Genomic DNA, 24,976 nt, shown 5'->3' on the forward strand with positions numbered 1-24,976 from the left:
TGGGGTAAAGTGATGATTATGTGGTAGGGCGGGGTTTCATGGCAGTGGTAGGTGTTGGTGCCTAGAACTCTCTAAGAGAACAGACAGTGTTGAGCGTTGGCGGGCATGGCGGCGGAGGTGGTGGTTGGGGCCAGTGTGTCGACTGTGTCTAGGAATGTATCCGTTAGGCCTAAGGATAAGCTGCACGGCTCTCCGAGCACCGGCAGCGATGAGGGACATGAAGTTGGTTTCGGCGACGACTTCGACCCCTTCCACGACGACCCGGATGAACCGGACGAGGTGGACAGCTCACTGTCCGCGCCCCCCGAGGAGAGGTGAGCACCCCCCAGGGTCTAACTCTGGGGATGGGCAGGGGCCAATACCCAAAGGCTGAACGCCAACCCTTCTAACAGGACCGGGGGAATCTCACTTGTCGTTGGTTAGCGATTGGGGCAGAGCCACTACTATATCTTCCCCCAAACCACAGGCGAGTTGAGGACCCCTTAGGGGATGATGCAGGGGGGGACAAAGACAATACCATGCGACTGTTTGCACCCCTAGAACTGAGTTTAACATCTCTCAGGATCTGGCTAGGGGTAAGAGCAGCTGTTACTGCTATGAAACTTGGGCATTCCTTTATCTAAACCTTTGACATGTCTCTCTTTGACTTTTGATTTTATTTTCCCCCTCATTTGACAGCCACCAAAGTAGAAGTGGGGTATGAGGGTGTGAGAACTGTCATACATATAGGTCATATTTTACTCAGTGAGTGAATGAATTGTTTGGTCACCTTCACGTACATGTGCTTTTTGCACCAAAACCGTGTGTAGTTTGACCTTTATCTCGTATTCTTGAGGCCAGTCAGTTTCATGTAATGACATGACAAATGAAGACACATTGAAATGTTGCATCTGTCATGAAGTGCAGTATTGGAGGTGGCTGTCATGATCGTGGAAAATAAGGTAAAAGTAAATGAAACTAGTACAGATCAGCATACCATACAAAAACCTTACTTAGGGGACAAAAAAACCTGACTTAGGAGCTGTGATTTACCTTAATTTTCAATATTTCAATCAATATATAGTTATCAATATTGTTGTTTTCTGCTATATTGGTTGCATGTGGGGTTTCTAGTAGAATATAGAGAAAATGAAGAAATCAAAAATGGTACAGAATACTGAACAGACACACAATAGACATTCATAAACCAGTTGAATAATGTGAAGACCTTGGAGTGATAGTGTCGAATGACCTTAACTTCAGTGAGTAAGACAAAGCAACAGTTGCCCCCTTCAAAGGATGGTGGGATGGATCCTGCATATTTATGATTATGACGGAAAGAATAACAGATCATAATTTTCAATGTGCTACTCATAACATCATTCTACGTGGCAGTTGAGATTGCAGAATTAGAAAATGTTCACAGATCTTTCATGACCCATAGTATGTGTTAAGGGACTTGAATTCCAAGGGATAACTGAAATCACTTTGGTGTACTCATACTGAAATTGCAGAATTAGAAACTGTTCAGAGATCTTTCATGGCCTATAGTAATGTGTTAAGGACTGAGTTCCAAGGAATAGCAGAAATCAGATAGGTGTACTCATGGATTCCAGAAGTATACTATCATCTATCTATACCTTGAAAATCCTAAAAGGCATGGTCCCCAACATACACTTGGAGATAACTTCTTATTGGCGTGACAAGCATGGTAGACTGCGATACAACCTGTAAAATCCAAAGATGTGATGTGGAGAAAAAGAGAGACCGCTGTGAACATTCAGGGCCCATGACTTCAACAAGTTATCTGTAATTGCCAGAAACACCATGAGATGCACAGTGGAGAAATCTAAGAGTGCCCTGGATAAGTGTTTACAAACTATACCAGACATGCCACACTGTTGAGACTACATGGACTGTGAATTGTGGTTTCCAGTAACCTGGTCCTCTTATGACTGCAGCCTGGCCCCAGCTTGGGTTGTAGGGAGTAGAGCACCCCAAAAGATTTAATCAGGTGTTCACCATGTATACCCTTATTAACTTGGTCTGCCGTTGGGGACCATTTGGAATGGTTATTTGTGGTAATGTTAGGCTATGGCACATACAGGCACTTGGTGTGTCATACATTTGATTACAGTTGTGGTTATTTTTTATTTATTTATTTTGCTTTGTCGCTGTCTCCCGCGTTTGCGAGGTAGCGCAAGGGAACATACGAAAGAAATGGCCCAACCCACCCCCATACACATGTATATACATACACGTCCACACACGCAAATATACCTACCCATACATCTCAATGTACACATACATATACACACACAGACACATACATATATACACATGCACACAATTCACACTGTCTGCCTTTATCCATTCCCATTGCCACCTCGCCACACATGGAATAACATCCCCCTCCCCCTCATGTGTGCGAGGTAGCGCTAGGAAAGACAACAAAGGCCCCATTCGTTCACACTCAGTCTCTAGCTGTCATGCAATAATGCCCGAAACCACAGCTCCCTTTCCACATCCAGGCCCCACACAACTTTCCATGGTTTACCCCAGACGCTTCACACGCCCTGATTCAATCCATTGACAGCACGTCGACCCCGGTATGTCTAGTATATTTTGTCTAAGGTGAATCTTGTTAATTAGGTGAGGTTTTCATTGGTTCTGTTGATTTTTTTTATTATTGTTTAATTTTCTCAGCCCACTAGTTAATCAAGTTTACCCAGATCTTTATAGCCATCAAAAATATTCCCTCATTGATTATCATAAGATAAAAATCTAGGGCTCCAAATCATGCTTTGGCATTCATATTCTATAATGTAGATACTATGCAACCATTTCAAAATAGAATTTTATGATATCCCATTCCAATGCTGTATTGATGTTTGGCTAATTTGGGCTTTTACTTGTTAGTAATGCTTCAAATCATACTTCACCACACTTATTCTGTTCTGTGTATTTATATTTATTTTTTATTATACTTAGTCGCTGTCTCCCGCGTTAGCGAGGTAGCACAAGGAAACAGACGAAAGAATGGCCCAGCCCACTCACATTCACGTGTATATACATAAACGCCCACACACACACACACACACACATATACACACACACACACACACACACACACACACACACACACACACACACAAACACACACACATATACATACCTATACATTTCAGTGTATGCATGCATACACATACACAGACATATTCATACATATTCATACTTGCTGCCTTCATTCATTCCCGTTGCTACCCCACAACACATGAAATAGCACCCCATCTCCCCCCGTGTGCATGCGAGATAGCACTAGAAAAAGATAACAAAGGCCACATTCATTCACAGTCTCTAGCTGTCATGTGTAATGCATCAAAACCACAGTTCCCTATCCATATCCAGGCCCCACAAAACTTTCTGTGGTTTACCCCGGATGTTTCACATGCCCTGGTTCAATCCACTGACAGCACATCAACCCCAGTATACCATATCATTCCAATTCACACTATCCCTTGCATGCCTTTCTCCCTCCTGTATGTTCAGGCCCCGATCACTCAAAATCTTTTTCACTCCATCCTTCCACCTACACAAGTCCAACCTAGGCCTTCCAGTCACCTTGTTTGGACAGTCACTTCCAATGAACAAATCACCAACTGTTTTATGTATTACATATAATTCACACATGACATTCACTCCCCACACGAAGAACATCAATGCAAAAGCAAACTAAAATGCCCTCAGAATACAAACTGGTGCTGGATTTGGACAAAAGAATCTCTTAGTATCCTCTACAAACAGCTTGTCCATTCCACCTCAAACTATTCATACATGCCAGGCCATCCACTCTCTCCAGAGGAAATACAGTATAGCAACCACAAACACTCATCACCTGTACAGTTAAGCAGAAATCCTTCCAGTACAATCCCACCTCTATATTCTTCTTTGATATATTACAGTTGGTATCATGGACGGCTTGATCGAGCCCAAAGTGAGGAGCGACTACGGCTGTTTGGGAAGCTGGGTAGCTACCTGGTACGGGAGTCTGACCGCCGTCCTGGATCCTATGTCCTATCATACCTTGGTCGCTCAGGAGTCTCCCACTTTAAGTAAGAATGTTTTCAAAATTTATATTCATTTCTTGTAGAATAAGATAAGGACTGACTGGTGACTTGGCCAGTTGATGTTGGTATATATAATATATAAAAAGTGGCTGATTAAGAGGGGTCAGAGATGCAAAGAAAAGTTTACCAGACCTATAGAAATTTTCCTGTGCCTGTTGATTACCATATTTTATTCAGAAGTGTGAAAGTTCATCAGGTAAGTTGATCAACTAGCAGATAACTGAGTGGAATCAGTATGGTGGTGGCTGGTGCATGTAGAACAGACAGGGAAATGGAGTTTAGGAACCAGGGTATTATGATGAAAGATTTTGTCGATCTGTCTTATCCATCTATATCTGTGATGCAGGAACCAGGGTATTGTGGTGAAAGATTTTGTGAATCTGTCTTATCTATTTATATCTATGATGCCCTTGCCCTTTGGGAACTCTCTTGAGGGGGTAGCCATTGCAAACGAGTCTCAGTTACTGGCGAACTCCAGTACCTCTTCTTAGTCTTTAGTGCCTCACCCTTAATAGGACACTGGCAGAGGGTAGCTCTAATGTGTTTTCAGAGGCTTCTGCCTAATGTTCCCACTAATGACTATTACTTATTGTGACTACCTAATGTTCTAACCTACTACTACATAATGCTCCTAGCCAATATTCCTACCTAAAACTTCTGCCTTGTGTTTCTACCTGATGTTCCTGTCTACTGTTCCTGCCTACTACTTCCATCTATTGCTCTTACCATTTTGCCAAAAGGCAGGGCCAGTGCATAGCACTTGCTGCAGAAAAATTTGTGGGTTAGGAAGAATGAGTTGTGTGAGTTAAGTGTTATGTTTGTTAATGTAATTTATGGTCTTTCATCATAGATACTTTACAAAAAAAAAGTACAGGATGTAGTGAAGCTGAAGGTCAGCCAGGTCATAATTTGATACTGATATCATTATACAACCTGAGGACTCCTTTTATGAGGTTTTCCATTTCACTGTAGAGCTGGGTAATGACGGATTCTTCTGTAGTTAAGGTTGAGAAGAGTGTAATCATAGATACTTTACAAAAAAAAAGCACAGGATGTAGTGAAGCTGAAGGTCAGCCAGGTCATAATTTGATACTGATATCATTATACAACCTGAGGACTCCTTTTATGAGGTTTTCCATTTCACTGTAGAGCTGGGTAATGACGGATTCTTCTGTAGTTAAGGTTGAGAAGAGTGTAATCCTTGGGGAATAAATGGAATTTTGTGTGGAGTGTGGAGGAAAGACTGCACTTGTGACATGTATGTAGGAAGATGGATTTTTTAGATGGTTATGGTAAAATGATTTTGTATTATAAAACTGTACCATTGTTTGTGTTCGAGCTGAGGTCTTTTTTTCCTTCTTATTTACTGTTTCATGCATTGGTAAGCAAGCAACATGATCACATGACTGAGCCTTGCTAGGCTTCTTCCTTTGTTCCAACTTTTGGAAAGTAATGTAACAGGAGTGAAGGATTTTGTCTCTTGCTCCTGCCCCTTTTAGCTCCTGTCTCTGACATGCATGCGATATGTGAGTTTTAATCTTTTTCTGTTACTACCTAGGATGATTTTAGGTGGTCAATTTTCTCTATTTGTAAATTATTTTGACATTTTACTATTGTGGTGCAAGAATTTCACTATGATGAAGTAGATTTTTACCTTACAATCAGTGCTGAGTAGCTTTCAATTATCATTTAGAATTTTGAGTTCACAAACAATAATATCTGTAGAAAAGAGTATGAAAGTAACTATGAAAAGATAAAGTAATGGTGATACCCTACTAACCAGACCATGCAATACTCAGCAAGCTGCCGCATCACATGATTAGTTTGTGGGTATCAGCAACTTTAGGGTGGGCCATTTTGAAACCTGCTTCTTTCCCTACACATCAAAGCTTTGGAACTGTCTACCTTCTCATGTCTTTTCCAGTGACTATGGCATGGCACATTTCAAAAGAAAGGTTATTCTTTCTCAAAATTTTTTAAAAATTTTCTCTTGTCTTTTCTTTTTGTTTCATAATTTTCTCTATATTTCATTTAAGGCCCAGCCTAGGCATGGACTTTTGTCCATGACTGGATCCTTTAACATAAAAGAATAGAAAGATTGAGGAAACATGCTTATTATGTAATGACTCAACAGGCACTGCCCACCTTTGTTTTTCTAGCTTAATCTTCACTGTACATACACCCTTCTGATAAAACTATGTACCTGTTCTTTTGTCCTGCAGTCTCACAACAAACCCACAACATTACTGTATATCTTAGATTATGGTTTGCCAAGTGGACACAGCTAGGTTTCTGATCACTGCAGAATACCTGTAAAAGAGGAGGGGTTGGTCATGGGGCAGGAAAATTGATTAACAATACCTCTCTTTTTTATATTCTTTCATAGTTTGGTTTTACAGCTGTGCATAATCCAGTGCTCCTTTTTTTCCCTTTATCTTTTACACATAGATATTCATTTCTTTTGCTTTACAACAGTTCATTTTCTCATTTTGTCGCATCTTTCCATAAAATCACAGATATCCCCATATCATTTTCTTTCAATTTAGTCATCAAAATATTCAGTTTTCACCTTTCATTTCTCAGCTCGACATGATTTACCTCATATTTTCTTTTACTGCTTTAGGACATGAAGCTCGGCATGATTTACCTCATATTTTCTTTTACTGCTTTAGGACATGATTACAGTAACATATGGCATTGTGTTTTCCCAGGATCACTGCAGTATGTGGAGACTTCTACATTGGGGGTCGGCAGTTTAACGCCTTGAGTGACCTGGTTGGCTACTACACAAGCATGTCAGACTTGCTCAAACGTGAAAGACTGGTTCACCCTGTACCACCCCCAGAACCTGTCAACGACTTGCGTAAAGTTGTGGCTATTCTTCCATATACAAAGATGGCTGACACAGATGAACTATCGTTAGTACAAACATGCCCATATGCCAGTCTGTCTTAATATCCAACCAATCTGCTTATCAGTGTACGAGTTTGTATTTATGCTTTCCTTTTAATCCAAATGTTAATCATAATTTAAAAGAAGAAATGAATGTCAAATGTGTCATGATGAATTTTAATGCTCATATGATCTGTGCTCTTTCAGAAGACTTTCTGATCAGGACATACCTCATACTCTGTTTTCATGGATTACTCTTCCACCTCTCAGTTGTTGTAACATATTTTTGTTATGTTAAGATGGACATGAAAGGTGTGCAGACAACAACAGACTAGTGGGTCCCTTCAAGGTTGTTTGTATTTGATTGTCCTAAATATTTTTCCACTCAAAAAATCCAAGTTAATTAATTGTTCTTCCCATGCCCATATTCTTCTTGTGCATTCTTCTCAGAACTCCATATTTTACTGGATAAGGTTAAGGGTGCTTGAAAACTTTTATATTATGGACAATGAATTTAAATAATTTTTGGTGTAGAAATGGATAGGGGTATGATTTAGAAAATTATCAAATGAAATTAGTGATTGGTTGTTTTGTATCCAGCATAAATCTTTGCATTTTATATGAAAATAAGGTTTTTGGAATGTGTAATTGTTGCTTACTGAAACATTGGAGATGGTTAGGGGCCTCGGAAATTAATGTTTTTTAGATAGACAATTGATTCTGTCTTAGTGAGGTAGTATGAGGAACGGAGGAACAGTGGCCTCATTTGCACTCATCCATTCTCTAGTTTTCATGTAAAATGCACTTAGAACAAAGCCTGTCATCCATAACCAAGCCCCACAGACTATTCCACTGTGTATCTTGACCACTTCATATGTCCTAGGTCAGTCCATTGATTGTATGACACCCCTGATTACAGCATCAGTCTAGTTTAGTGTATTACATGCACACCTGTCACCTTCCTGAATGTCTTGGCTCCCATATCTAAAAGCCTCTTTCACTCCATTCTTCCCTTTTCCTCCCTTCACTCCTGGCCCATGAATCTTTTAAGTTTGTCTATGTTTCCTCATCTCTGTTTGTCCATGCCATTTTACCATACTTTGGTCAGCTTTTTTCATTTTTTTTTTTATTCTTGTTCACCATTTCTCATGCAGAGAGGAAGCACAAAGACCAGATAAAAAATGGTGTAATTTATCCACATCCACACCCCAGCTGCCATGCTTAATACACTGAAACCAGAGTCCTGTGTTCACAGTCAGTCCTCAGAGACTTATCTTTATATACCCTGGTCAACCCTTTGATGGCGCAGCACTCTAGTTCACTTTGTCCCATGCACGCTTCTCACCTTCCTGCCTGTTGAGGGGCTGTAATAACTCAAAACCTGTTTTGCTTCATCCTGCCATCTCCCTGTTCTCCCTCTTTCCAATGCTTTTTCTGCTGTGGGCACATATATCATCTTGATCAGTATTTCGTTATTGATCCTCTACATGTTTCCAAACAATTTCAGTACACCTTTTTCAGCTCATCATATCAGCATAGTACCACACATCTCCCTTACACCGTCTTTTCTTAAATGCTCAACCCTTCTTTCTTCAGAGTCTCCTCAAGCATTTGATTTCCAACACAACCACCTTTCATTCTTTTGTGCTTAGGGTCCACAGTTGTCATCAATACAGCATCACTGGGACAACTTTACCATTTGTCATAACCATCTTTACGTAACCAGTTAACTGGTCACTATTATGACCTTCCAGCTTTGTAGTATCTGTAATACCTCTGTTATGTATTTTCAGCCAAATGGTAGCCTAAACTTAATAACATTATGTATCTTTATTTATTTATTTGTATGCTTTTTCTTGCAACTTAACAGATTTACTCAGAAAACTTGTACCTCTGTAATTTAAACATTCACTTTTCACCTTACCAGTATCTATTGGTACTGTACAGGCATTCTCCAATTCCCCAGGTACCTCACCTTAAGCCATACATACATGGAAAATCCTGATTAATCAGTCAACTATACTGTCTCCCTCTTTCATACAAAATTCAATTGTACTTTCATCGTATTGAAATAAGTAATGAGGCAGTTAATGCTATTTCAGTACCTGTTTACTGAAGCTCTACAAAAAAGAAATAGAATTAAGTATATGTCAAAGATTTGGGTATTGTTCTTAGTGAAAAACTAGAATTTAAGGAACACAATGAACAGATAAAACTCAAGTAATGAGTGCTACACTCTAACCCTGCTGTCTTGGCAAAATTCTGTTGTGGAAACATTAGTAGGTTCTTAAATTCTGTATATGAAGGAACATATTTTTCCTCCCCAGTCTTGCAATCTAATCAGATATTTCTAGAACTCTTATATGTATACCTGATGACTCTTTCAAACTCTTGATGCTAGTAAAATGGCTTTCCCCTTTTAAGCCTTTCCTTTTCTCTGAATGGACAAAATTCTTTTTAAATTCTTCTCACACCTTTTCCTCTTGTTCATTTCCCAACATTTACATTCCATTACCATACCGTTACATAATTTTCTACTCAAAGAACATCAAACCTTCCATTCCTAGATATGCAAAAGTACCTCATAAGCACTCATCTTATTTTCTTATTAACAACAGTACTGTAACATGATTTAAGTCTCAAAAAGGCTATTATGATAAGCTGATTATATATGTATTTTAGTTAGCAGGCTCTTGTCTTTAACTTATCCCTCTCCACCTCCTCATGTAGCAGTGGCATATCATGTATTATTTCCTCAGAATTATGATGTAGATTTTCAAGATCGTATCATTCCTAGGTGGTATTTTTGTTCATTTTTTGGTGTTGCCATCAATATCGGTCATCTTTTTTTGTTTTTCTCGCAATCTTGTGTATGTTGTAGCATTGATGTAATAGATAGCATTTCCTCTCTAGCTATCTTGTGACTTTGTATTCTTTTTTCTGTTATGTGTTAGCAATATTTGGATATATATTTGTTACAGATTTCAGAAAGGGGACATCTTCTTTGTTCACAACGAACTAAGCGATGGGTGGTTGTGGGTAACTGCTCACCGTACTGGAGAACAAGGGACAATATTCTCAGATTTGGTGGAGACACTGGATGATGATATTGACCCTAACATTGTCTTCTCTTGGTTCCACCCAGACATTACGAAGAGTGATGCTATAGACCTCTTAATTAAAGGTAAATTTAGTTAATCTGTAGATTCTTTTTTTCATTTCCTGATCTAGTCTTTAAGCTTCTCAAAGTGTCATTCCTGATACCTGTATATGTATCTTCCCTTATCTCATTCATATCTGCATAGGGAAAGGAGCAGTAATAGTGCACTAATTTCTTGAATATATGAATATTCCCAGAGGTGGGGAGAAAGAATAATGTCAAGGTATCCTGTTTGTTGTAGAAGGTAACTAAAGGGAGAGAGTGCAAGGAGAAAGGTAGCTGGAAATCCCCCTTTTTTTCTTATAAGCTATTGAAAAGGGTATTGAATTTTGGCATTCCTCCCTCAGCAGAAATTGTCATTTTGAGACAGCTTTAGTTGACAAAGGATTGGTTGTACTATATAGATACATTGTTACATAATGGAGGGGAGACCTGCCCCAATATGCATGACACGTACAGTTAGAATACTACCTTGAAGAAAGTGGTAATGGTATGCCAAAAATATGGGAGGCTCAAGTCGTATATAGATTATGTAACAACAATGGTACGAATAAAGATATCAGATATTGTGTCAATAATCTCGCTGTAAATAAGTTATGAATTTATATGAGTAACAGAGCAAAAGGGGAAGGGAAAGGTTTGAGAATGATTTTAGTGGTAAAGTCAGGTGTTAGCATGAGGGTGAGAGCTAAGGAGGGGGTAGCATTTCTGCTCAAGGAGGATTTATGGAAATATGTTGGGAGTGTAAGAAAGGGAGCCATTTACTGATAGAGGTACAGTAGAGAGGACTAAGGAAGAGAGGTGAATGTCTTGGGAGCTAAGTGAGTGTGTCAGGAGTCTTGAAGCAAGGATAGTGTATTAGTAGTTGGTGATTTGATTGCAATAGTGGATAATGTGGTAGTTGAAGGTATATCTGGGGGGCGTGGGTACCTGGTATTGTGAATAAGATTGGTGAACAGCTTGCGGAGTTGTGAACTGAAAAAGGATTGATGATTGGGAATACCTGGTTGAAAAAGAGGGACATTATATATGAATATAGGTGATCAGTAAAGATGGGAAGGGAGCATTATTGGATTGTATACAAATTAGTAAGTATACAAAGGAGAGACTCTTGGATATGAATGTGGTAAGAAAGACGGCTAGGGAGATGTCTGATCATTACCTAGTGGAGATGAAGTTGAAGGTTTGTAGTGGCTTTATGAAAAAAGGAAATGATATGGGTTGAAAGATGGCTGTGAAAGTGAGTGAACGTGGAAAAGAGGCTTCTGAGAAAAAGAGAGATTCCTTCTGGAAAAGAGGCTTCTGAGAAAAGATACCAGGAGAGATTCTTTCCTCTTTCTTACCATTCCCTCTGTACATGAGGCTAGAGGTATCAATTTTCCCAGTCCTTCATTGTAAATTTCACAGGGGCTTTTCACCCCTGGTTACTGAACTCCATTTCTCAGTGTAAGCTACCACAGAAGTTGTTGAGGTTTGTTGAGTTTCCACAGTTATATCTCTTCTTCATTTCTTATCCCATCTGTGCTCTTTTTATGTCCTTATTTGTCTCATAGTCAAACTTGAGTGTTGCATGATCACTTTTCCCAATGTTGTAATCTATCATTCTATCTATACGTCTGAGGCCTGTTCCTTCCAGGAGCTCCTGTCGAGGGGATGGCCACAGCAAAAAAGTCTTCATTTATCCCTGCCCTCATATGCCTCCTTCACATCAATCCATGCACTCTTACCCCATTTCTCTCCCTCCAGTACTCTATCACAGGTGGTCTTCTCACACTAACCCCTTTCAACGTACTATCATACACTTACCATGTAAAATCCTATCTTACATTCTTTCCACATGTCCAAACCACCTTAAAGTGTTATGTTTCACCCATTTAGCACTCCACAACTCATTCCCTTTGCATTCCCTGCCATACCAAATCTTTCATACACCCCCTCATTATTTTCTTTATTTCATCTAGTCATACCACATACTCCTCTCAAGAAACTCATTTCACCAGCCTAGATTCTTGGCCCCTATGACTCATCCCATGTCCATGTTTCAGCTGCATAGGTCAGGGATGGAGAAATTTGCTGTCCCTTTATTCTTTTTTCACTTCCATACCTACATCTATTCCATTCATTATTCTATTAAGAAACCTAATTACTCTTCTACCCTGTACTTTTCTGTCCCTTATCTCTCGTATGTAAAATATTCTCAGTATCCATGTTGGTATGTGTGAAGATCTAGAAATGTGCTCAGTGATATGTTGGAATAGAAAATTTTCTTGCCTACACTATAAAACCTTTTGTTGCCATGAGTTTCTGTCACCAAGAGATTCTAAATTCCCTTAGTCTGTGTCATTGTAACTGAAATCCCACATTATCAGTACTTTACCACCAATGAGTAGTGTTTTACATCTTCATGTGCATCTGATTGTTCCTTCCTGATTATAATATATTTGTTCTGGATCATTGCAATGTTAACACCTCCATGCACTAATTCTCTGCAGTTACTTTTTCCATAATGTTTTGTCTGAATGGGCCATCCTCCACTATTTCTTGATACTTTTGACTATTAAGAGGCTTAATCTTCCCTTTCTGTTGCTTCTCTTTCCCTCCTTACTATTGTGTACCCTTCTGGGGTATGTCTGATTGAATGGACTTTAAAAACTGGTTTTGGATAATTATTTTTTAGTGGTTGTTGAGTTAGTATGATATATGTAAGTTTATTGAATGTTAGGGCAGGGGGAATCTGTAAATATAAGCTCCTTATGTGTGGAGAAGGGGTGAACTTTGTATTTCTCCTGTGGGTTTAGTGTTTATCAACATCTGACCCTTAGGATTGGAAAAGGAGTAGATAGAATATTTTCCTTTGTCCTAGTTGAATTTCAATCCCACCTCAGTTATATTCTTGAATGATACATGAAAGTAATCATATTTGTTATTTACTTTTTATTGCCATCTTTTCAACAGCTGGGCAGGGGAGCTTCCTGGTTCGTCCAAGTGATAACTCTCCCGGTGATTACACTCTCTTCTTTCTCACCAATAACATTATTCAGAGATTTAGAATTGAGAAGAGAGGTGTGAAGTAAGTGTCTTTAATTGTTTTGATTAACTAGATATACAATTCTACATAGTTTCCAGGTTTTGTATTCTTGATTCCATGTTGGAGTGATTAGTATTTCTGACCATGAGTCATGCACAGGTCTGCTTAGGTTTGATTCCAGGTATGGCAGTCAGCCCTGAGCCAGTCTAGCTGTTCATCCTTCTGCCCAGGCTTGTCAGTTTATGAACTCCTGGCTCAGTGTGGATGTATATATATTAAGGATATGTTTATGTGGATCAGGTGTTTGCTTTGAAGAATGTATGTGAGAAATACGTAGAAAAGCAAATGGATTTGTATGTAGCATTTATGGATCTGGAGAAGGCATATGATAGAGTTGATAGAGATGCTCTGTGGAAGGTATTAAGAATATATGGTGTGGGAGGCAAGTTGTTAGAAGCAGTGAAAAGTTTTTATCGAGGATGTAAGGCATGTGTACGTGTAGGAAGAGAGGAAAGTGATTTGTTCTCAATGAATGTAGGTTTGTGGCAGGGGTGTGTGATGTCTCCATGGTTGTTTAATTTGTTTATGGATGGGGTTGTTAAGGAGGTAAATGGAAGAGTTTTGGAAAGAGGGGCAAGTATGAAGTCTGTTGTGGATGAGAGAGCTTGGGAAGTGAGTCAGTTGTTGTTCGCTGATGATACAGCACTGGTGGCTGATTCATGTGAGAAACTGCAGAAGCTGGTGACTGAGTTTGGTAAAGTGTGTGGAAGAAGAAAGTTAAGAGTAAATGTGAATAAGAGCAAGGTAATTAGGTACAGTAGGGTTGAGGGTCAAGTCAATTAGGATGTAAGTTTGAAGGGAGAAAAACTGGAGGAAGTAAAGTGTTTTAGATATCTGGGAGTGGATCTGGCAGCGGATGGAACCATGGAAGCGGAAGTGGATCATAGGGTGGGGGAGGGGGCGAAAATCCTGGGAGCCTTGAAGAATGTGTGGAATTTGAGAACATTATCTCGGAAAGCAAAAATGGGTATGTTTGAAGGAATAGTGGTTCCAACAATGTTGTATGGTTGCGAGGCGTGGGCTATGGATAGAGTTGTGCGCAGGAGGATGGATGTGCTGGAAATGAGATGTTTGAGGACAATGTGTGGTGTGAGGTGGTTTGATCGAGTAAGTAAGGTGAGGGTAAGAGAGATGTGTGGAAATAAAAAGAGCGTGGTTGAGAGAGCAGAAGAGGGTGTTTTGAAATGGTTTGGGCACATGGAGAGAATGAGTGAAGAAAGATTGACCAAGAGGATATATGTGTCGGAGGTGGAGGGAACGAGGAGAAGTGGGAGACCAAATTGGAGGTGGAAAGATGGAGTGAAAAAGATTTTGTGTGATCGGGGCCTGAACATGCAGGAGGGTGAAAGGAGGGCAAAGAATAGAGTGAATTGGATCGATGTGGTATACCGGGGTTGACGTGCTGTCAGTGGATTGAATCAGGGCATATGAAGCGTCTGGGGTAAACCATGGAAAGCTGTGTAGGTATGTATATTTGCGTGTGTGGACGTATGTATATACATGTGTATGGGGGTGGGTTGGGCCATTTCTTTCGTCTGTTTCCTTGCGCTACCTCGCAAACGCGGGAGACAGCGACAAAGCAAAAAAAGAAAAAAAAAAATATGGCATTTATGAATCTAGAAAAAACATATGACAAGGTTGGTCTGTGGAAGGTGTTATGGAATATATGGTATGGGAGGAAAGCTGTTAGAAGCAGTAGGAGTTTTTATTAGGAAAGTAAGGCACATGTGTGAGTAGGTAGAGAGGAAGGTGAGTGGTTCCAGGAGAGGTATAGTGCCATTGTATGAAGGCAAGGGAAAAGTAATTAATGTTCATATTACTGTGATATAAGTTTGTTGATTATTCCAGATAATTATTAATGTTCAGATTACAGTGGTATAAGTTTGTTGATTGTCCCTGGTAAGTTGTATGGTAGAGTGGTGATTGAGATGGTGATGGCATGCACAGATCATCATACTGTGAAGGAACAGTGTTTCTTTAGAATTAGTAGACTGTATGTGTATCAGGTGTTTCCTCTAAAGAACATATTTGAGAAATTTATATGTAGCATTGATGGTTTTGGAGGAAGTATATGGTAGGATGTATAGAGATGCTTTGTGGAAGGTATTACAAATATATAGTGTGGGAGAAAGGCAACTAGCAGCATTGAGGAGTTTCTGTTGAGATTAAGGCAAGTCGGAAGAGAGGAGGGTAAGTGGTTCCATGTAAGGTTGGGTTACTGGCAAGGGCATGTGAAGTTATGTGGTTACCGTGGCTATTTAATCAGGTCAAGGATGGTATGGTTAAGGTCAATGCAAGGTCTTGGAAAGAGGGACAGGTTTGCATTCTGTTGATGTTAGAGGGTCTAGGAGGTCGGTCATTTGTTTACTGATGACAGCTCTGTTGGCAGAGTTGTATGGGAAACTGCAGAAGTTGGTGTTTGAGTTCAGGAAAGTGTGTGAAAGGAGAAGGTTCAGAGTTGATTAAAAAAATAATGTTATGAAATTTGAGAGGGGAAAGAGACAGGTCGGTTGGAGTTCTTGAAGCAAGAGAAGTCTGCATGGGATAGAGTAAATTGGAACTACTTGGTATGCTGGGGCGACATGCTGTTAATGGGATAAGCCAGGGCATATGATGTGGTCAAGGGAAACCAAGATATTGATCTGTTTGGCTATACTGTGGATGCTTTGTTTGATTTTGTTGCATTATACTTGACAATTAAAGAGCATATTTTTGTTTATGAGGCTGTTTCATATGTTCCAGGTGCTACCTCTCTAAAGTGAGAAAGAATAGGATGGCTCGGGTGTTTGATTGTGTGCATATGTAGGAAGGGAGAGAAATGTGTATGTTTTGAGAGAGGAAAGTGGATGATCTGGCTCTGAATGAAACTAAATTCAAAGGGGAAAGGAATGAATGGTTGTGAATGTCCAAGAGGTAAAGCCAGGGATTAGCATGAGCATGAGAGCAAAGGCAGGTTTGGTACTGTTGATAAAGGAGGAGTTGTGGGAATGTGTTAGTGTAAGAAGTGAGTTCCAGAGTGATGTAGGGGAGAGTGAAAGTGAATCACAAGAGGTAGGTCACTGTTAGTGATTAATCAGTAAGAATAAGGAGCTGAGTGAGTGTCTTAGCAATTTGTGACTTGTTTCATGGCAGTCATTTGGCATTCTTTTTGACTCATAACTCTGAGTCTCTATTTTGCTTTTGTTCTTTTATTACACAACATACATTTTTTTTATTATATTTTCGTAGTGCACTCATATTCACAGTATATATTTTTTCAAAAAATTGTAAAATAGCTTAATGCAGCAGATCACTGTTCAGCTTCTGTCATGATAGGAAATGAGTTAACATTTTAGCTCAAATTCTGGGAATATAGTAGGGGTGCAATTAAGATATTTTGTTTGAATGTAAACTGCTTGTATCATAAATTTTTTTTTCATGCTTATCATAGGTTGGTAGGGAGGGATGCGTAGGAGGGAAGTATTAAAGGGATAACTAACACAGGATAAGACATTGTAGAAAAGGTAAATGGAAATAGCTGAACTCATAATTTAGTTGGAGTAGCAAAAGTGGAAATAAGAAGAGGAGAGCAAGAGGAATTGTGCAAAATCTTTCCCAGATGAAAAGATTGTTGACCACCATCCTGAAACACCTTGTTCCTGACTGTCATCCATAAAGACTCTAGTTGCTGACTACTTAACCCAGAGTCTATAGTTGCTTACTATGCTCCCTAAACTTTGGTTTCCAGCCATATTCACAAGTGAACAATGTTATCAGTCATTTATGGTATTATGTTAGGGACTTAGGTAGGAGAGACAACTTGTGACCATCAATCTTGTCTTAGGTGACAGTATGGGAAGAGCTGAGTTTAAGAAAATTCAAGATTTGTACTTCAATAGAATGTTTGTTTTTTATCATTAAGGACTGCAGTGCCTCCCAAAGATGCCAGAGAAGCTCATGAAAGTGCTAATTGGATCCAGTATCCTGCCAAAATAGATAAACTTCCAGGTGGCTACAGGTGGTTTGAACGATTACTAATTACCCCAACTCCCATTTCCTGCATAAAACCAACATCCTCTTCTTTGGCACAGAGTCAGCAAGTATATGTCCTCTCTGTTAATGCTCCAAAACATGCTTTTTGCTTTTACAATATTGTCCCAGTTGATAAAAGATTTTGGTCCTTTGCATGAATTTATAGGAATTAATGATGTTTTAATGGTGTAAGGTGACCCTGTATATGATTGGAACTCGGATTCCTTACTTGAAATGATCATGTTATACTAGAGGGCTTGGCTCACTGCCATTAACTTTTCATTTCAGTTCAGTGATTCCTGGACTTATCAGCCATTGCTTGATTTTGTGATGCTCGGAGGTATATTCTGAGGAAAGTTTTGCTTATAATCTAGTTGTTTTATTTTTGCTGGCCAGCTTAGTGTTGGCCAATGTTCTTGGAACTCAGGATGGTTCTGGTTACAAACGATATCTTTCACAGCAGTCTGTATTGTGGTTGAATGGTGTAAGCAGGTTATTGGCTGAAGTTGAAATCTCTTGTTTTCGTTGGAAATGAAGGTCTTGTTTTTTCTTTTTCTTTTGACGAAGATATAACTTTCTTCACTTTTCTGTGGGTTTTCTTTTGACGAAGATATAACTTTCTCCACTTTTCTGTGGGTCTTCAAACTCTTGAGAAACTATCTCAATTATAGCATTTCTGCCATGGTTTAGGCTGGTATGGCATAAAGCATAGCCAGGAAGACAAACTTCATCACTTTTTAGAATTAGCCAGATATTCTTCTCATGGTTTTATAGAATTCTAAAATGTTTTGCTTAATGCTTCCAGTCTCTTTTTGGGATGGACCAGTGATGATGGCCTGTATTTTGCAGATTTCCTTCCTGTTTCCCCACTTCTATATCTCATTTAGAAGGTCCTAAGTATACAACTGTGTAGATTCTGTTTGTGACTTTCCCTTCTGTTTGTGAGTTTCCCAACAGATCCCTGTTGTTTGCAACATTCTGTATGACCTATAGTGCTTATTATCATAGACTTTTTTTCTATTTTACTGTAAAGTGTGCCTTTATATGTGTAATTAGACCTGTTGATTGTGGTGTTTTGTGAATTATATGTACTAGGTAGGCTTAAGGTTTTCGATAGAGTGAGGCCATATGTAGCTGATCTACCCCATGATAGTGGTTTGGATTAATGATGATGGATAGGTAGATGATTTTATGAAATCCTTCATAAAATTGCATGAGTTATGCATAAGCCTTCCTACCATCTTAAAAGTGTAGTATTTTATTGTGCCAGTTATATAATCTGTTCTCAGATGAGATCTAGATAAGGCATAGCTGACTCAGCTTGCTGTTCCTGGCTGTGTTGCTTTACTTGGAAAATCTTCATTTGGTTGAAACTTGTTTCTCTTTTAGGATGTAAATATCTTTTTCTTCTTTTAAACTTTTAAACTATTCGCCATTTCCTGCGTTAGCGAGGTAGCGTTAGGAACAGAGGACTGGGCCTTTTTTGGAATATCCTCACCTGGCCCCCTCTGTTCCTTCTTTTGGGGAAAAAAAAAAAAAAAAAGAGGGGAGGATTTCCAGCCCCCCCCCCCCCCCCCCCCCCCCCCCCCCCCCCGCTCCCTCCCCTTTTAGTTGCCTTCTACGACACGCAGGGAATACGTGGGAAGTATTCTTAATCCCCTATCCCCAGGGATGTAAATATATCTGACAAAATCTCCAGTCAAGGGCAGAAGTTCTCATTTATTTTAGGCCTTCCAGTAATAAAAAAAAAAAAAAGGTAAAAGGACAAATGATAACCCAGGAGTTATGAAGGAATGGAAAACTTGACTTTAGAAAGACAGGATGTATTTCATTGTAGTTCATAGGAAAGACATGAGAAGTTAATGTGTGCAGTAAGAGGAAAAACTAGACATCATGATGGCCGAATTCTAGAATTATTGTTGACAGTGCAGTAATTATGGGATCATGTGACTTAGCCAGAGGAGAAATCTAAGCAGTTTACTGTCATATGCTGATATTGTGAAAGCCAGGTGAGAAAGAATTGATAATGACAGGGAAAGTGAATTGACATTTGGAGTATGAATAGGAGAGGTTATGATAAGACTGCTCTTCTGAGTGAGGATATGAAGTTCAAACTTCCTTAGATGAGAGATCAATACTGTATATAGTAATGAATCAGTCTTTTTTTCCCAGTACTTTTCAGAAATGGAACTTCAGCACCTGAATAAAAGTCAGAGGCTTTAAAACAGACTTAGCTGTTTGCATAATGAGGGCTATCCGAGATAAATTAAGTGTTATGTTGTATCAAATATGTTTATCGTATTGAATTGTGGGAAGTTTTGCTTTAGGAAGAGTGAGAGTTTTAGAAGTATTAAGCATGGTTACATGTGCCCCATAGGGAAATCTTGTCCTCCTTATTTCAACTGTACTGTAATTTGCTCCTCACCTATACTTGTTGTTTTTTATGTTTCACCAGTCCTGATATGTTTGAACTAGAATTTTATACCTGTTTATCAGAAATGGGACAAATAATCCTTTATGCAAGCTTCCTGTGCTCTCTGCATTTTATTGCTCTTCTTTCATAAGAGCTTTCAGTGCACTTTCTATCTTTTTTCTTTGCAATAACATACTTTAAGCTTGACTTTCCCATTACCATCCTCACTTCACTTCCAAGTCTTTGGAGTCCAGACTGATACAACACTCACACTCACTTTTTTCTCAGATCGATATGAAAGGTTTGGTCAGATGTCTAACTTTTAGTTTTTAAGCTCCTAGTACAATTGCTATATTATCCATAAAATCCTTTCATATGATACAACCCACTGCAGTGGACTTCATTGCATAAAAATTCACCCTCTTCAGGACTTTTTGGACTTCATTAGATTAAGTGTGGGGTCTAATAGAAAAATCCATGAACTTTTATTACATTGCAGATTTAGTCCAGTTAAAGTTGGACCCATTGAACTGAGTTTGGGAGGAAGTTCCTGGTCTCAAGCATTGTCTCTAGATATCAGATGATGGCCTGTAAACCATCACCTCTGCAAATTTTTCTTTTCATTTTCATTCATTGTTCTCCCTGCTCATATTCACCTATTCCCATCTTATGTTTAGTTGCATTCTTAGATATAATTTCTAAGGCATTCATAACTTGATTTCTTATAGACACAACTTTTTTAGTGGTGGTTGGTTCCCAAGAAAACCCAAAAAATTGGTTTAGCTTATGTTGCCCTGTCTCTTAACATTGTATATGTACCATGTTTATACTCAAGTACACACACACACACACACACACACACACACACACACACACACACACACACACACACACACACACCAATTTAACTCAAGTGTGATATCCTGGCCATGCTTTCATTATTTGCTTAAAGATTTAATTGCTTCTACAATTTTTCCTTTGAAATGTTGAATAATTAGATTACTGTCACATTTTGCACTCCTGTGAGTGAGGGTTTAAAGAAAAAGAATTAAAATTGTTCATGTTTTTACACAAGTATGAGATTTACAGTAAATAAATAAATATATATATATATTTGTTGTTGATTGGTTGGTAATGATATTCATTGTATGTATGGATTATGGTGAAGTGCCTGTGGATTGGCTGAATACATGCATAGTGCCATTTTACAAAGGCAAAGGGGTAAAGGTGAGTCTTCAAACTACAGAGGCATAAGTTTATGTATTCCTTGGAAATTATATGGGAGGATTTTGATTGAGAGGGTAAAGGCATGTACAGAGCATCAGACTGGGGAAGAGCAGTGTGGTTTCAGAAGTGGTAGAGGATGTATGGATCAAGTGTTTGCTCTGAAGAATGTATGTAAGAAATACTTAGAAAAAGATGGATTTGTTTATAGCATTTATGGATCTGAAGTAGGCATATGATAGGATTGATAGAGATGCTTTGTGGAAGTTCTTAAGAGTATGTGTGTGGGAGGTAAGTTGTTAGAAGCAGTGAAAAGATTTTACCAAGGATGTAAGGCATGTGTATGAGTAGGAAGAAAGGAGAGTGGTTCCCAGTGAATGCCAGTCTGCGGCAGGGGTGTGTCATGTCCCCATGGTTGTTTAATTTGTTCATGGATGGGGTGGTTAGGGAGGTAAATGGAAGAGTTTTGGAGAGAGGGGCAAGTATGCAGTCCATTTTGGATGAGAGGGCCTGGGAAGTAAGTCAGTTGTTGTTCGGCAATGGTACAGCTCCAGTGGCTGATTTGAGTGAGAAACTGCAGAAGTTGATGACTGAATTCGGAAAAGTGTGTAAAAGAAGAAAGTTGGGAGTAAATGTGAATAAGAGCAAGGATGTCAGGTTCATTAGGGTTGAGGAACAAGTTAATTAGGATATGAATTTGAATGGAGAAAAATTGGAGGAAGTGAAGTGTTTTAGAGATGTGGATGTGGATGAAGTGTTTTAGATAGGGTGGATGTGTTGGAAATGAAGTGTTTGAGGACTATAAGTGGTGTGAGGTGGTTTGATTGAGTAAGTAAATGAAAAGGTAAGAGAGATGTATGGAAATAAAAAGAGTGTGATTGAGAGCAGAAGAGAGTGTGTTGAAAGGGTTTGGACATATGGAGAGAGTGAGTGAGGAAAGATTGACAAAGAGGATATATATGTCAGAGGTGGAGAGAAGAAGGAGAAGTGGGAGACCAAATTGGGGGTGGAAGGGTGGAGTGAAAAAGATTTTAAGTGATTGGGGCCTGAACATACAGGAGGATGAGAGGCGTGCAAGGAATAGAGTGAATTGTAATGATGTGGTATACCAGGGTTGATGTGCTGTCAGTGGACTAAACCAGGGCATGTGAAGTGGGGCCTGGATGTGGAAAGGGAGCTCTTGTTTCGGTGTATTACACATGACATCTAGAGACTGAGTGTGAACGAATGTGGCCTTTGTTGTCTTTTCCTAGTGCTGCCTTGTGTGCATGTGGGGGGAAGGGGTGCCATTTTATGTGTGGCGGGGTGGCGTCGGAATGGATGAAGGCAGCATGTATGAGTATGTAAATGTGTATATATGTATGTGTATGTTTATGTATGTATACGTTGAAATGTATAGGTATGTATATGTGCATGTGTGGACATTTTTGTGTATACATGTGTATGTGGGTGGTATGAGCCATTCTTTCGTCTGTTTCCTTGTGCTACTTCACTAACGTGGGAGACAGTGACAAAGTATAATAGAAATATGAATATGTTTTTTTTTTTTTTTTTTTTTTTTTTTTTTTTTTTTCCCCGCGTTTGCGAGGTAGCACAAGGAAACAGACGAAAGAAATGGCCCAACCCACCCCCATACACATGTATATACGTACGTCCACACACGCAAATATACATACCTACACAGCTTTCCATGGTTTACCCCAGACGCTTCACATGCCCTGATTCAATCCACTGACAGCACGTCAATCCCGGTATACCACATCGATCCAGTTCACTCTATTCCTTGCCCTCCTTTCACCCTCCTGCATGTTCAGGCCCCGATCACACAAAATCTTTTTCACTCCATCTTTCCACCTCCAATTTGGTCTCCCACTTCTCCTCGTTCCCTCCACCTCCGACACATATATCCTCTTGGTCAATCTTTCCTCACTCATTCTCTCCATGTGCCCAAACCATTTCAAAACACCCTCTTCTGCTCTCTCAACCATGCTCTTTTTATTTCCACACATCTCTCTTACCCTCACGTTACTTACTCGATCAAACCACCTCACACCACACATTGTCCTCAAACATCTCATTTCCAGCACATCCATCCTCCTGCGCACAACTCTATCCATAGCCCACGCCTCGCAACCATACAACATTGTTGGAACCACTATTCCTTCAAACATACCCATTTTTGCTTTCCGAGATAATGTTCTCGACTTCCACACATTCTTCAAGGCTCCCAGAATTTTCGCCCCCTCCCCCACCCTATGATCCACTTCCGCTTCCATGGTTCCATCCGCTGCCAGATCCACTCCCAGATATCTAAAACACTTTACTTCCTCCAGTTTTTCTCCATTCAAACTTACCTCCCAATTGACTTGACCCTCAACCCTGCTGTACCTAATTACCTTGCTCTTATTCACATTTACTCTTAACTTTCTTCTTTCACATATATCATTATACTTAACCGTTGTTTCCCGCATCAGCGAAGTAGTGTTGAGAACAAAGGACTGAGCCTAAGATGGAAAATCCTCACCTGGCCCCCTTCTCTATTCCTTCATTTGGAAAAGTAAAAACTGGAGGGGAGGATTTCCAGCCTCCCGCTCCTTCCCCTTTAATTGCCTTTTATGACATGTGGAGATTACGTGGGAAGTATTCTTTTCCCCGTCTGAAAAACTGATGAAAGTGAAAAGTGAACCTAATGCAGTTGAACATTCCAGGTACCTGATGGGTGGGAGAACATTTTCCTGCCTTGATGCTGTCATCAACAGATACAAAACGGAACAGATTTTAGAAGGTCATACATTAGGTAGTCCAGTTTGCAAGGTAAGAAATGTTTACTTGTCCCCACTTGTTCCTCACCTCTCTCCTTTTCTTCTTTGCTGTACCTTTTATTCTTATGTTCACAGCCAACCATCCTTTAAGCTTCCTCCTTGCTTTAAACCACTCAAGCATTTTCACTAGTTGCATCACTTTTACCCTAACCAGACCTGCATTGAATCCCTATCCTGTTCCCTCAAGGAGCTTACTCGTTTTATAGAATTGTTCAGAACTCTTTGGGAAAAGTTTTGACACTAGCGTGGTGCCATAGTGTGTAAGAACTGCTGACATAACTCTGCAGAAAGGAGACAGCTAAGTATTTCCAACAAATTACTGGCCATTGGAACCAACATTTTGTATTGGACTATTTTCACTCCATGACAGCTGATGACAGGTTGCATAGCACAAAATATAACCCATTTGCTGATTAAGTATACAGGTTGCATCATAAAAATTTGGTTTTGCATATCGTGCTTAACAAAGTTTTTGCATTGGTAAGATTTGTTAGAACTGTGAATTATCACCCTGCTTTTTGTTTTCATTTGAGTTGAAAGTGAAGTGTTGATTACAGAGTAAAGCATCACTAAGGTAGAACAGCATGGAAGGTATATTAGTGTGTACTTGGAAACACCCATGGTTGTATGTAGATAAAATTGATCTATTAGATGTATTATAGGAATTGAATAGAGTAGTAGTTTGATATATTTATGAAAGTAATTAGAATAAGAAAGTTCTGAAAGTGAAGGGTGATCTTCCTGTATTTAAGAGCTGATAAGGTTTTATGTATTGCAGGATGATGATCAGGCATTTAGGTGGTAGAGTAACTGCAGCAGATATTGATCATGTTAGGGAGAAGAGATGTAGGTGTTCTTAGAGCTTTGTCTAACTGGAAGTTATGTGTAAGATGTCTGCTTAATGATGTACTTATCCTTGTCCCAATCCTTATTTGTGAGAAATCTTTATTGCTGAGTACAGATGCAGTGTCTGTAAAAAAAAAAAGTCTGCCTCCCCATAAATTTTTAGAAGTGATGTCACACTTACATTTTAGTAGTTTGTCATCTCTTCTTTGGCCTTGATTACCATCTCCAGGTATCTGGGCATGGAATTGGCAAGGTTCCTGAAGTATTCTAGGTCCATGTTTTGGGTCCATTGGATCATAATCTCCTGATTGAGGTGAGGCTTTGATGAGGTGTTGCAGGAAGCATCTGCTTGATCATGCAATCTAAATGCCGAGTGCACCAAGAAATCTCATGAGTCCCCACATTTTCTTGATG

At 39.4% G+C, this 24,976-nt stretch overlaps 1 protein-coding gene across 1 annotated transcript in view; it reads left to right on the plus strand.

Annotated features, from left to right (window-relative positions):
* Positions 1 to 24,976, plus strand: part of vap (RAS p21 protein activator vap) — a 60,616-nt gene continuing 35,640 nt past the window's right edge. Inside the window, exons 1-6 of the mRNA XM_071666398.1 lie at positions 1 to 314; positions 3,942 to 4,091; positions 6,818 to 7,024; positions 9,980 to 10,182; positions 13,114 to 13,228; positions 23,603 to 23,708. Coding sequence (XP_071522499.1) covers positions 106 to 314; positions 3,942 to 4,091; positions 6,818 to 7,024; positions 9,980 to 10,182; positions 13,114 to 13,228; positions 23,603 to 23,708 — 990 coding nt within the window. The 5' untranslated portion in view covers positions 1 to 105. The remainder of the gene's footprint in view (positions 315 to 3,941; positions 4,092 to 6,817; positions 7,025 to 9,979; positions 10,183 to 13,113; positions 13,229 to 23,602; positions 23,709 to 24,976) is intronic.

This window comes from Panulirus ornatus, chromosome 11 (genome assembly GCF_036320965.1).
Source record: "Panulirus ornatus isolate Po-2019 chromosome 11, ASM3632096v1, whole genome shotgun sequence".
In the NCBI taxonomy this organism is placed as follows: Eukaryota; Metazoa; Arthropoda; class Malacostraca; order Decapoda; family Palinuridae; genus Panulirus; species Panulirus ornatus.